This window comes from Hetaerina americana, unplaced genomic scaffold (assembly GCF_022747635.1).
Source record: "Hetaerina americana unplaced genomic scaffold, ioHetAmer1.1.p SCAF_1, whole genome shotgun sequence".
In the NCBI taxonomy this organism is placed as follows: Eukaryota; Metazoa; Arthropoda; class Insecta; order Odonata; family Calopterygidae; genus Hetaerina; species Hetaerina americana.
The window spans coordinates 101,927,023-101,942,079 of NW_027286069.1; the positions used below are offsets into that span (position 1 = coordinate 101,927,023).

The following is a 15,057-nucleotide window of genomic DNA, read 5'->3' on the forward strand; positions in this document are numbered from 1 at the left end:
ACATGCACTCATAAAACTTCAGTTTTATAAGAATAAATCTACGTTTTACTCGAGAAGCAAACCCAGCAGCATGAAAATCACACATTTGCTCAAAAACAAATGCTCGAAAACATAATTATATAAATAATAATAAAGTGGCTTCACATAAATTTTAAAAGCTGACTGATCGGGTGCTTTTGCTCGTCTTAACTGACAGCAACATTTAAACAAAAAAATTACCAAATTAAAAATGTTTGTCCTGAAAATAAAATTTTGCTATCTTCAACTAATAACAAAAAAAATATTCATTGGAAAAAAAACAAAATTAATGTATATTTTAAGCAAATATGTATTCTAATATCTTCTGGTGAAGAGATAGCTTTTACAAAGCATATTAATTATTTTAAATTATTCCAAAGGACAAATATAAACATTTATACAGAGACACATACTTACTCACATGCATGACCACACACAAACACACACAAATGCACTCGGTTTCACACACCCATGCTGGAGGGCTACTATGGCAGATACGACAGGGGCATGAAGAAATATAACGAGGCTAGGGCTGAGAGATCCTTAAGGCAAGAAAAGAGCCAAGTGCTTTTAACCCAGATGGTCTACGGCTTGGGGCAGAAGGTAAAGGAAATGCAGTATTTGAGAGACAAAGAGATATCACTGGCCGAGGGAAGTCTACACGAGCCAATCCTGCAAAAAATCAGTCAAAACGACTTACAACCATCGACCCGACCACAGTTAACTTTCCATGCACCAGTTTTAGGCACACCTTCTGCACTAATCGCTAAGTGAACAGGCCTGAAAACCACCTGAGTGGCTGGCTCCATGCCAGCCAGCACTCACATCACAGCAGTCTCTTTTCCATTTCAGCACATTGAATTGCACCAGTTATTTTCTTTTACAAAAAAAGAGCTTTCAATTCTGGAGGCTCCCTAAAAGGGACGGGCAAGACTGGTTTAATTAACACATTTAAAGAGACATAGAGCACCCTCAAAAGCTGGACATATCACTATGGCAACCGGACTGGACAGCAGAATCGCTGGTACAGTGGTTGGGATTGGAAACGGCCACGGCCCCCCCACTCTCAGCCCCACTACCAGCGCCCCAGCTGCCACCCTCCTCCACCCCCTTCCTCTCCATCCCGTCCCCATCTCGGTTTGATGATTGGCTCCACTTCCCCGGCCCCCATGTGCTGCCCTTGGACCTCAGCACAGCCACCACTGCGGAAGAGGATGCAGAGTTCATCCCAGTGGGCACAGACACCCAGAGGGGTCCACCATCCCCACACTCAGCCACAAAAACCTCTTCATCTTCCTCATCATCTTCTGCTTCATCTGCTGCATTCACCCTCGCCCCATTCTTGCCGGCCATCATCATGCGGTCATCGTAGAGGGAAAACCGACCTCGCTTTGAGTCTCCAGGAGTCTTGACCCTCACGCTTGGGTCTTTGAGGTCATCATCGGACTCCCCAAATACCCTCCTCAACTGCTCCAAGCTGCGCCTTTGAATACTACCCTTGTCTCTTTTTTTCTCATCCCTCTTGCTCAAGTCATCAGATTCATCTGAGAGAGCGAGAGTCGAAGGCCTCCGAGTCCCTCCACCATCTGACGACTGCCTCCCCCAACCACCCACCTTGTTACCCAGGTTTGATGTGACTTTGGCCTTGGCATCAAGCTGGTAATCAGGCTCGACTCCGACCACCTTTACGAGAGTGGAGGTCCCATCTGAACAGCTGCCGGACCCAACACCCCCACTCCCAACCAGGCACACTTTGGTTTGAAGCAAGTTCGACTTGGCTTCCTCCTCCTCCTCCTCTCTCCCTCCTCCCCCACCCACCCTGATGCTCCCCCTCCCACTCTCCCCTCCCTCCCTCTCAATACCTTCACCGCGACCCCCTCCAACCTCACCCATCAGCATGGCACCCAGGCTCCTCCGACTCCGCCTGCTCCCTTCGAGCAGTTTCCCCAGCCCCCATCCCTTCTTCCCACCCAGCCAACCCCCCCAACGTCTCCCCCCACTGCCATCCTGAACAACCTTCTTCACCCCCTTGTTGTTGATCCCATTCCCAGGAACATTTGGTTGCTTTGGCATTGTCGGGTAGCCTGATTCATACACCGCATTCTGCACATATGGGATTGGTGTTGCTGGGCGGGGTGTCGTTGTTGATGTGCTCTGACCTTGACCCAGGTAGTCGTGCATCAGGAGCGAGTGGGTCTCTGCCTCAGAGGATGACGCAGAGGATGATGAGACCACGGCACCCATGTCCGCTCCCCTTCTGTGCTTCATTGAGTGCTCAACTAATGTGTTCCCATTGCATGAAAAGTCCTCCGCTGGCTCCAGCATGAGATTTCGCTCCATGCAAGGATTGCGTCCTTGGTGGGGTTGGATTGCTGGTGGGGGGGCAGGAGATGGGCACATCACTGCAGCCGTTCTCTGCACTGCGTTGTGAGCATTTTTGTCTGAAAGAAAACACAGCGCAAGTTGAAGCAAAGTTTAGAGCAGGAATTGGAATATCAAGAGTCCACCTTGGCATATATTTATTATTTTATCTTTTTCATGTCTGCCTTCATTCTTGGTAGTGAAGTAGATCTGGTTCTCTTGATATGTAGTACGTGTTAAATAAGGTTAAGCTCTCAAGCATGGCAAACAATTCCCTTTTTGTTCTCATCATATTTGCCACCATCAGGATATCCTTCCTGAGCATCTCTGACTTAAAACCATGCGATAACTCTGGAGGACCTATGACAGCCCTGGACATCCTGTTTGGTGCAGATGCATTTTATTTTACATGATAATTCTCCAGTGAAAAATAGTGACAATACAGCTAATAATAAACCTGCAGTTTACATTTCACATGAACAGTGCTCCATAAAAAAATTTTAACTCATAGTAAAAGCTCAACAAGATGAAATTAAGAAGTCTGTAATCTGGCAACAAGAAGCAATTACTTAATTTAATATGTTCCTGAAAAAACTTATTAGCACGACTGCATGCATAGTGAAAAATTAGAGAAAATGAGTGACCACTCAAGTATCTAACTTCACAAAAAAACATATTATAATTTCATCTTCCATGAAATGAGTTCCATTGAGTCAATTTTCAGAAAAAGCAAAGACATGGTATTTCTGACTCTTAAGTCCTTGAATTCATCAAAATGTGTGAATGACTTCATTTAAATGAAGCTCTCTCTCTATGCCCATCCATGGCATAATATATCTAAAATAAAAATATTCAAATCAAAAGGATTCAAATCAAAGTATCAAAATAAAAAAGGATTCAAATCAACTAATTGAGCAGAGTTCAAAGTTTAGGGATTTGCCGTAATAACACCTTAAACAGACATGAGCCAGTAAACACTCTCTTAAATGATGTTCATAAAACTCTGAGCAAGATGTATTTGGAAACCAAATTTCTAAGACTGAAATTGTTTTTTAAGTATGGTTTTGTTATTTACACTGATGGAAACAAATGGCTAAGCACTAAAATATAATGACTTCCGAATATGTCTATATTTTTTATCTTTACCATCAGCTATGGTTGATTTGCCACTCCATGGTAAAAAAATTTTAACTGATGTCAACTAGAACATTGCAGAAGCTTTGAAGAGCCATACAATCAAATTTAAGGTTTAAAAGCTACATCATACTTGCATTAACAACTTATGTTTAATTCTCAGCTGGCCAAGAGCTCAACTAGAACAACCAAAACATTCTGCAATTACAAGTGTCATGTATTAAAAGAATATTTCCACGTATTATCTCGTCAGATCCCCTTAACACACTGCTAAAATATTTATTTGCACCCCACTTATCAAAAGAAGTATGGCCAATTACCTAAAATCTTGACTTTTTATTTCACACCTAATCTGTACCTTGTTTTTTTTACTTTGTAATGAATCCCTAATATTTGACTTACTAAATGCATTCAATTGGAGGAGTGCTCAGTGTGGGGCTAGTAGGAGTGACAGTTGGAAGGCGAAAAGGCATGGAGCCATCCTCAACTTCCACTGAAATAATGCACTAGAAATCAACCAGCCTAAAGGACCATCAGTCTACATGCACTATTACTCTTGCATCTTGGAATACCTGCCCATGTGGTTTCTAAAAATAAAACTGTTCTTTTGTCACTGTAGATTTTTTTCTTTGCTTATTTGCATTCCATGTGTACTACACAGGTCAAAATTTCCAATAATAATTTTGCCATGGCTGTAAAGGACTGCCTGAAACATATCTTTAAAGTTGTAGAATACATTTAATGAATGATAACACACTTTTGTAAACACTATAATTCACTAAAAAATTAAATTCTTAACATGTCAGTTATTTGAACTTGTTTTACATTTAAAATGAAATTTTTCATGACTTTAGAGTGAGATTTAAAGTGTGAGAATTTCCAAGTGTAAAAATTATTTGCTTTGAAGGTTCATTTTGAAGATATTTAGTATACAGAGATAATATCAATTTTTGTAAAAACTTACTGGTTGAACCAGAATTAATTATCTGACAACTAAAGCAAATTATCACTGGCAGGAGAAAACAATTTCCACTTTCTGTACTCATTTAAGTTATAGACTAATAATAATTACAGAAATATACATTTATGTGATAGATGAATAGTCTTCATCAATACACACAGACTACTCATTCTATAGAGAGGGGATACAAGATGGCGTCTAGTGATAACATGCCTCCGTGTGGCTTCTGTAAAACTGTTACAGATGTGGAGGGTAAAATTATCTCCTGTGATCTTTGCTCACTTAACTTCCATGCTAAATGTTCTGACCTTAATGATCTCTCTAAAAATGCGCTACTTAAATGCCGAGACTTATTTTGGAAGTGCTTTCTTGCCGGTGCTCAACTTTAGAAATATCAAACATGGGGTCTCTCTCCCAGCAAACAGCTGTAAATCTTACTTATCATAAAATGGTCCCACCAATTTATCAAGTGGACTATACATAGTCCGCATCATGGCCGCCAGATTGCACCAGTTCGCACACTTATTGCACACACCACGCATATATAGCAATGAAGATTATCATACTTATAATACCAGAACCTCTAAAAACCTGCACCAATCATTTGAAAGAACTAAAAATGCAGCACTTGGGCCCAAAAATATGGGCCTCATTCTTTTCAATGAGTTACCTGACAATTTGAGGAATCTCAATTAAATGTTAATATTTAAAAAAAACTTTGCAAATACCTGTTAAAGCCTATGTACTACTCTGTTGATTAATATCTGCAACTATTATTTGCAGCTGTATATTTTCTTTCACATGTCCTATGAGGACTTTGTTTATTTTTTACATAACTTTGATTTTGTTTAAGGATTTGTGCAACAAATCCTTAAACAAAAATAAACTGATTTGATTGATTGATTTGCTATATTTCCTAAACCTTCAAAAGAAACCTGTATCAGGGAGACTGAAGTTTATTTGAATCTGGCAGATTGAGACTTTCATGGCGACCAATAGAGCTAAGAAATTGGGACAAGGGTGGATGGAGATGAAAGAGGAACTTGCCAGTGAGGGCAGAGATGGGTAGTCATCCTTTGGAGGGTGAAGGTGTGCAAATGAAGAAAGTAAATAAAAAAAACCACTGGATGAAGATTCATGTCATAATCATTATCACGTCTGTAGTGGGATGTATTAAAAATTGTTTTCATAGAACATGAAACTTACATGATGGGTTCTGCGGCAAAGGATCAGGATACGGCAGCACAATAGGAGAGGGTGATGGACCCGATGGAGTAATGGCAACCGTTGTCTCTCCAGTTACTTCTGACACTGTCGAGTCCCTGGTCTCCTTCCCAGATATGCTAGAACAGCCTGAAGGGAAAAATAGGACCGTTAATCACTCTAGAAAAATTTCATTGAAATCAAAGCAATGACTTAATGGGCTGTTTATTAATTTTAACTTCGCTTCTTTTGACTAAGTTTAAATAAGGTATTCCAGATAACTTAAAATCTATTGTGAACATTAGCTTTATGTCACCAAGAATTTTTATTTTCTAGTCAACTAATGACCAAGCCACTAACAATACATAATGGTGCTAATTCACAAATCCCTGCGTGTAGTCTGAGTGAGTTGGACATAAGATGAAGTCTTTTTTATCTCATTTTACAATTTGATGCATTGAAAATTATCAATAAAACAGAATTTTGATTTAACATAACAGCTGGGGAACATCACCATCAGTGTTACGTAAAATCTAATTATTTTAACGCAAGATTAATTTCTAACATGATAAATGAGGAATGGTATTGATACATACATCGGCACACATTGGAAATAATTCACTGTCATTAAAACTTTCACCATAAAATAGATTATTAAATTATTAATAAGCAAATTGTTGAAATAGCTTAATGATAACATGATAACAACCATACTTCATGCAAAAGAACACATTCCAATGGCTAAGTAGGTTCAGTTTTCAAGTACTCAGAATTTATCAAATAAGTAGGTAAACAATTTCCTTCAAAATACATATTCATATAATAAGCAGATATTCGGGAAAAAATGTTTCTACAGCCTCTATATTTTTCCCCAGAAATGATTGTTAAGGTATAATCTTGGAAAAAGTGCATCTTATATACCACCAAATATGCTAAGTTTTGGCAGATTAAATATTAACCAGGTCACAGCCTTCCATAGTGATGTAATATTTAAGGTTTTTCTGCTTAGAGTTTATCTGGAACCACAAAAACTGCTCATTATCTTGTAAAACTGAGGCAAATTACATTTCCATCCCCTTTTTTATCAAGGAAAAGTGCTCTTAGATAATTCCGCCTACTTTGGAAGTCATAAAGTTTTATATTTCAAAATATGCAGTCAGCATTTAATGATGAACTTTTAATAACAATCAATAAAAAAACTTATTTTACTGTTACGGATGGTTTATTTAAACATTTTTGTTGGAATAGGCTTCTTCATATGATCAGTATATTTATTTTAGGTATTCAGCTAAGACAAACAGTGCATTTAATTTCCCCTGAGTCTATGGATGTTAGCGGCCTCTAGAAGAAGCAGTCTGTTTGTCAGTGGGCCCAGCAAGAAGTGTTTCCAAGGTCCACATCCCTGTATAATTTTTTTGAGCAAACAATTGTAACATTGTTTATATCTAGATATTTCCTACATCAACACCAGGATAAAAAAATACTGAATAATAATTAAAAAAGGAATGTTAGAATTCACAACAAAAGAATGGAATGATATATACAACGGTGCTACAAAAATAAAAAACACATTATTCAGAATGGACATGAAACCTTTCCAACACTGCTGAAATTCCCTAAGTTGTTGTCTAATTTTGTAAAAGAATTTGATTATTTCTACAGGGATAAAAATAGCCTTATGTAAAATCATCACCTCAAAATTACACAATTAAACAGTAGCAATACTTTAGAAATTGGTTGGGACTGCTCATTCACTTGCGCAAAATAAAAATATTCATAAAATAAAGATTCTGACTGCGATTAAAGACTGTAGAGACTCGATGGGCTCACTTTTATACAATGCAACATTAAAATAATTTAATTGTTTGAATACATTTTTCAAGTGCCTTTATTGATAAAATAACTTGAAAAATTTTGGTCCCCTCCCTAATTCTGACTTCTGCGCACACAACACACAAACTACTACTCAACTAGTATCCACCATTTTTTGGGGTTCCTTGAACTTTGTCATATTGGATTGCGGATGTATTTCTGGCAGGTAAACAACAGATTTTCAGGGGATCAAGATGATGCAGTGGCTATCGTACTGGCTTCTCATCTAGAGGGCCCGGGTTCAACTCTTGGTGGCATCAAATATTTTTCAGTGGTCTTGATCCCTACTTGGGAGTGCTTTGTGGAGGGCACTTTGAGTGAGTACACCATCTGTCGGATAGAACTTTAGGCTGTGGACCCCTTGGTGCCTTTTGTTAAGAGTACGCTAATGCCGAAACCAGGTTTTTCTCCACCCTTCATCCTTTCCTGCCTATTCCTAATGGTGCAAATGACCTTGGCTGTCTGTCACCACCCCTAAATACTAATACTACAACAGATTGGCAATGGTTTGTTCTGCCATTTTGAAAATGGGCTAAGGATAAGAGAAAACACAGATGCAAGTATGACTGTATGAGCAAGAGGACACTCCAGGATGGGATGCATCCCATTTCTTTGTGGTGATACCTTATACACTTGGCAAGAGTGGCTGTGCTTACCATCTGTTGTGTCATCCCCAGAGTCAATGCTCCCAACCATTGCAGTGTGATGTTGCATCAGCGATGAAGAGATTCCGCAGCAACGGGGGGGCTGCTGATGAAGGACTGCAGCATTGCCACCATATCCAGTCTGACTAGACCCCTGAGGCCACCCAACAGGCACAGTGGACGTAGAGGAAAGGGCTGGGGTGGTTGATGTAAATGATGACGACGTGGGATTCACCGTAGGACTAACTCCAGAAGCATAAATAGTTGCTGCAGTAATAAATTGAACATCAGCATGAATGAATGATGATGAAGGCCTGATGCATTTGATTTGATTTAGTGACTTTTAAAACTAGACATTCAAAATGTAAGGTCATATGCTTCAATGACATTGACAAGCATGGTAGAAACATAATAATACTATTTATTGTTACAAGTACATATATGCATTTGATTCAAAATATCGAGGTATTGAGAAAATTAATTCTTTTTGTCTTTTAAAACATTTATTTAACAATTGAATTCTAACAGCTGATGACTGCATAAGGACAAACTGTTTGAGATTTATTATGGAATGACTCAATGAAGGGGATGAAAGACAATAAACCCTCTCTAATCTGAACTGCAAGGAGCAGGCAATTGTGTAAATAAGACGAATTGTGGATTACCCAGGGTTTTGATGCACGTAAACCAATGAACATTTTCCCCTCCAATTTGTGTACCTTTTATAGATGACATTGTACAAAAAGCTTAATTATAAAGTTTGATACAAAGCTTAATATAATGCATACAAGATTTGCAAGGACTTTATTCCAACTATTTGTCAGAAAAATAATTTGGTATCAGTATTGTTTTCCACTGTCACCGTCCTGCCATTTTATGCTTCAACACCATTTTCTTATTTAAATCATACTTACATGAGCACATCTAACTGAAAGTTGCATAAAACTAGAATGGCAGTATATTTTGAAGCATAGAGTCCAAAACAATTTTCTAGAAGTATTTGTTTGATTATCTTTTAATTTCATTCATGAGGTGATACAAATAATTAGTACATCTCTCATAATCATATTCAAATGGAAACTACATCAGTGAATGAATTTTTCTCACTTGCCAAACCTTCAAATGCTAGGCCTTTTAAATTTGTTCAAACATACTTACTAGGACCAAGAGAAAATCTGGCAGCCCAAGACCTTCTCTACCAGTGGCAACTAGGGTGATTCATGACTAGCTTGCAACACTATCTTATTGACATGATACCACTCACATGACATACTATGATTCTTGGCACAGAGTAACAATGACTAGCTTGCAACACAATATTATTGACATGATACCACTCACATGACATACTATGATTCTTGGCACAGAGTAATAAAATTAATAGAATAAAAACATATAAAAGAAAGTAAGATCTAAATGTAAACATCATTTACAAAAGGAATCGTGGGGAGAGAGAATGCTAACAATGAGGAGATTTCTTTCTAATGCCATATTTTTACGTCCAGTTATATATATTATAAAAGCAAGCTAGTTCATCTTGAGAGGAAAGCTTAGGTCTTAAAATCCACGATCACAATTCACATTTCAAAGAAATTGGAAAATATGACAAATGGCTTCATGGATAAAAGTATAGCAAAAATGTGCATTGTTGAGATTTTTACACCCTGATTAGTGTTGCATACATAATCCATTCGTAATGAATAATTTTATGTAAATTGTTACACAAGATCTGTCCCAGTAATGACAATGTACCCACTCTGTCAGTAGCTTGGCAGGGAGAATGTGTTGGTTACACAGGGGTACAGTAGGTCATTTCTATATATCAATGCCTATAAAAATATATAACGAAAAATTATGATAACAAGATGAGTCAGGGATGAAAAAATGACGATACCTCTACGATGCCTGTCCCACAGAGAGGAAAGCTCTGAGAGACGCTCCTCCACACAGAGAGCTGTCAGTCTCGCTTCTGCATCATGGTCCCAACAGTCCTCAACAGTTTCTCGAAGCAGTCTTGCAGCAGGACAAGAGGGCTCCCTCCAAGCATCTGGGAATAATGGTCTTGCCTTACGCTTTGAGACAAGGACTTGCATCTGCTCCAAAGATGGATGTATCCCTACAAAGGAGAGAATGTCACCAGCAAGGTCAAGACAACGGGTGAGAATAATTTCCAAATTATGAACCAATAGTATAAGAGGCCAGAAGAATAAATTGGTTAGATCATATCAGTACGTAATTTATTAATATTTTAAAGAATGCATTATTGATTGAAATAACCTTTAATTCTACATTTTTTACTTGCTGGGTTAAGACCTTCATTTTGGAAATTTTCGTTAAACACAAATTTCCACAGTGAAAGAAATGTATTAGAGTTATTGAATTTCAAAATTCATAGATTGAGCTTGTAGTGTGCTATTCATTATATGGCGGGGAGAACCTCTGCCTTGACAATTATGATTGTAGTAATTTTTGACATAGGCAAACTTCGACTAATGCTGCCACTAGTGCACTGTATTAATTCTGAATCTCAGGGGACCACTTCTCACTTGCTCATCAGCCATTAGATCATGAGTACTCTTGGCACTTATATGCAGAGGGATAAGAGGGTAGATACTTCATGATGACATCTGGTCCCTCTTAAACTCTATATTGTCGTTGCTTTTAAATGGAGGTGCATTAAATTGTGAACATTAAAGAACCTTTTGGTTGAAAGCTTTTTGACTGATTTGGACAGCAAGAATAGGTTGGATAAGGTGTGTAATAACAGCTTTATCAGCAAATTATGAAAGCCTAAGCCTAATTAAGGTGAACTTAAGTACATTGGTGAATTGAGATTTAAAATCTTTTATGCTCTACTTAGATGAGAGAAGATGCATTAATGGGTGTGCTGCCTAGGTCTGGATACTGAACAGAAGCAAATATCAAAAGAAGTAATGTCAATATTATTTAAAGGAAGAGGATTAAATTGGACTGCTCTATAATCCCTTTACTTTCAAACCACAAGCTGGAAAATATGTCAGTGAAAGTAGGTGACCACAGATATGATTATTGTGACCATCAGAAAAAAATTCTTCCTTAACCTTCAGGTTTAGATTTACCTTTCCACATATTTAGATGTTGTCAACAAGGTAAACATGACGTTTGTTTCACTTTGATGCTAGAATCTGTGATCTTTGGTTAACATCATTCAGAAGATAGAGGCAGTCAAAGAAAAGACAGTTTGGTAACAGATGATAGTATTCACAAAAATATCAAGCAACGAGCAGAATGTGAAAGACTGAAACATTATGAACTTATGCTTATAACTTTCTTGGGTGGGTTTGCTAGGTCTATGCTTTTTTCACAATATAATAATAGTAGTTTTTGTCCATACTTATCACTGTCACATAAGCTAATGTAGATAGAGGGGAAATTTGATCTTGAATTACAATCACAAATGTGAAAACAATGGCTATATTGCAGAACATTTTTAATGGATATTTGCATGGTTATAATTAATGCTGAAACAAATACCTATTCACACTTTTTAAAGTCTCTGCATTTATAGGCTACATTCTCAACCTCATCCAATAGGTAATGAATAACCTATAGGCATGGGGGGGTTATTCCCTAAGAATGGTGCCCGATGCTATTTGCATAAGGATGCCATCAGCTATGTGAATTGGAATCAGAAGTCATTCCAAAAAAGGTGCTGATGCCATTTCTGGATGCTATTCAAGTGTCGGGCTGCCGAGCCCGTGACATAATGGTATGGCTGAAATAGCATCGACAAAGGCATTTCTTTATGGTAGTCATTTGTCATCGTAATACAAAACAAAATGTAAGCATGAGATTTTAAGAGAATTCAGGGAGTTATAAGGATTGATTTTTATTCCCTTGTGAAAATATGACTTTCAATAATTCTAAAGAGGCCTACAGGACCAATAAAACCACTTCGTCAAGTGGGACGAAGATTTTATCAGTTGTTTTTGATTTGCCGGTAAATACTGATGACTGTGATAAAGGGGAGAGCATTAGGTAAGCATGGAAAGGGAAAGGAAAAGATTGGGATGCTAGACGAAATGAAAGTGGATGCATTATTGAAAAGGAGCTTATTGCAGAGTTGGATGTCAGGTTGTTTTGGTAGAAGAGGCAATACATCATTGTACCATTAGCAAAGCTGGTGTCTATCCAAAACCATACCTTTACCGCTGGATTATCATTAAAAATAATGATCGTAACACATCAACAACATCTATACTTTACGATTGTCTTAAGTTGAATTTACTTTTCAATGCAATTGCATATTCAAATATTATTTTTTTAATGACTTGTGTCATGAGTGATGTTTGCAGGGACAAGTGGATATGCATGGCCAATGATAATACTTTACAAAACAGTACCAAAGATTTCTTGTTTCACAATTTCATATCAGACTGTATTACCAAACACAAGCTATCCATGATATAAAAATTATAATTATATAATACGAGGTAAATATGAGTTAAATGACTTTGAAAAGTGAATCAATTAATATGTATATTAAACTATTCAGTGAACATAAATAATCAGCTCCCACTGTTTTTCAATTGCTGGGAAATATCATTTCAACCAATGACATTGATTGAAAGCATATGTTTTTCTTTTGCCAATCATCCATCAACGCGAAACGTCATGCAGAAGGCATAACTTTCTACTTCTTCCATGGCATCAAAATGACTCCGGTCGTAACCGATGCTGTTGTCGATGCCATCGCCTGGTGTTTTTGCGGAATAACTTCTGATGCCGTCTGAAGAATAACATCAGGGAACTTACAGTTTGGGAACAACCCCCATGGATGCACCAAGTTTTGAGTATAGAACTAGTACACTAAATTTTTTTCATACATGATACAATATGGCTATGAATGAGATGGAAATCATACATGGTCATAATATATGATAAAGCATTATTAATAGTTTTTTGGTTGACATCCAGATATCTGTGGCTAAAAATACCCATAGCAAAGATTCTTCTATCCTGAAGCACATAGGTATGGGATAATACATGATTTTTAAATCAATGCTGGTAATAATGAGATCTCTAAACAGTGAGTGATTTTTTTGGGATTGCGAGCTCTTTCCATAACAATCTTTTCACATGAAATGCAAAAAGAACACTCCATGAAATGCTTGAAAGTGATTTGAACCACAACAACCAAGTTAAAAAATAATACTTTGGCACTTTTGAATGCCACACCAAAGTGAACTCTCACCTATTTCGGCCTCAAAGGGCATCTTGTACGGTGGCGGCTGGGGGGCTTGCAGCGACGGGGGTGGCGTGGAGTGCGGTGTGACGGTGGGCTGCGATGCTGGTGAAGTGGAGTTCCTCCAGGGCCTCGTCTGCGGGGGAGCACCCTCGACAGGAGAGCCCTGGGTGGGGGGGGCTGGGGAGATGGGCACGAGGGGGGATGGGGGGCCACTGGTTGGGGGTGCCATTGGCACATTCACAGATGGGGGACGAGTCTGAATGGGGACGAGGGGACTCTGGAGGGGCGTCGGGGGGCCTGTTCTGTTGGGGACCGCAGTCACTGATGTCGAACAGTGGTTGGGGATTATCGGGATAGGGGCTACAACCACGTGGGAGGGGGGGTGGTATTGGTTGAGGATCTGATTGTGGTGGATGGGCTGGTGGTATGGGATAGAGAGCGGTCTGTGATGGGCATAGTGGTGAGAGTAGAGGTCTGTGCAGCGCATGGCTGTCTCCCATAGAACGAGGCCCAGGGCATACACATCTATTTGCTTGAGGGATGACTCACAATCCCTGAGGTTCACTGCACCCTCAAGCACTTCAGGTGCCATGTAGCGCAAAGTACCAACCTGAAATAAAATAAAATAAATAAAATTAAATTAGAGATATTAAGTGTAGAGTACATAAATTTAAGATGCCATTTTTTCCAAGACAGATAAGGGATCAGAATAACATTGTAGGGGTAAAAATATTATGGTCGAAATTCGTCAGATGATTTCACCCCCAGCCAGACACCCTAGTGGTTGCTTATAGGGTACTAGAAAAAAGGAATAAAAAATTGACACCCTTCAAGTGGGTACTGCAATTGATAAAAACAGAGTGACTCAATTATAAATTAACGATACACATCATCTGAATAACCTGTTATTATACAGATATTCAGTAAATTCATATTGGAGCTAAATTATTTTCATTAGAAGCCAAATAGTTTTAATTTAGCTTGGCTGGTGTTTGAAGGAAAATTATTTCAACTTTTTTATTTATGAAACTTGAAAATAAAAAATTTAGAAGATATTTTACTTCAAATTTGTATGCCAGAACTTTGACTGGTAAATAACACACATACCCATGCATAGTTTTAATGTTTAAGATAAAAAGTTTGTGCTAACACTCAGTAAGCCGAACTACACATGAGTAATACCTTTGAAGGATCCAAATCTCAGTTCAAAAAATTCTTGCCTTAATTCTCCCACGATAATAGTACTACGATTCTGTATGCAGTGGAAAAAAAAAATAATTCAATGCACCAATTTACTTTGATTGTTAACTTAGAGATATCAAAATTAAAAATTCTAACCATGATGAAAACCTAGAGCTCACAAAAATAGAAAACAAGGGTCAAACCATACCCAACTATGTGGTAAACCAATCGTTTGACTGTAAATTAAAAACACTGTAAGTTTAACTCAGCATTCTATATTGATTCACAAGTATTTAGGAACTTCGATTATTATTTTTGAGTATCCTCCATGAGGACAAAAATTTTAGGTGGTCATAATTTGGTAGTAGTTCAAGTTTGTTTCCGTGGAGATTAAAGTAATAACATGTAAATCTCTTTCAGTTCTTACAACTATGACAGGAACAAAAGGGGGAGCC

At 38.0% G+C, this 15,057-nt stretch overlaps 1 protein-coding gene across 1 annotated transcript in view; it reads right to left on the reverse strand.

Moving 5' to 3' along the window:
* Positions 1-990: 990 nt before the first annotated feature.
* wit (wishful thinking) overlaps positions 991-15,057 on the reverse strand; it is a 238,947-nt gene continuing 224,880 nt past the window's right edge. Inside the window, exons 10-16 of the mRNA XM_071592057.1 lie at positions 13,886-14,030; positions 13,427-13,486; positions 10,088-10,309; positions 8,206-8,460; positions 5,681-5,827; positions 1,881-2,459; positions 991-1,769 (exon numbers count right to left, since the gene is read on the reverse strand). Coding sequence (XP_071448158.1) covers positions 991-1,769; positions 1,881-2,459; positions 5,681-5,827; positions 8,206-8,460; positions 10,088-10,309; positions 13,427-13,486; positions 13,886-14,030 — 2,187 coding nt within the window. The remainder of the gene's footprint in view (positions 1,770-1,880; positions 2,460-5,680; positions 5,828-8,205; positions 8,461-10,087; positions 10,310-13,426; positions 13,487-13,885; positions 14,031-15,057) is intronic.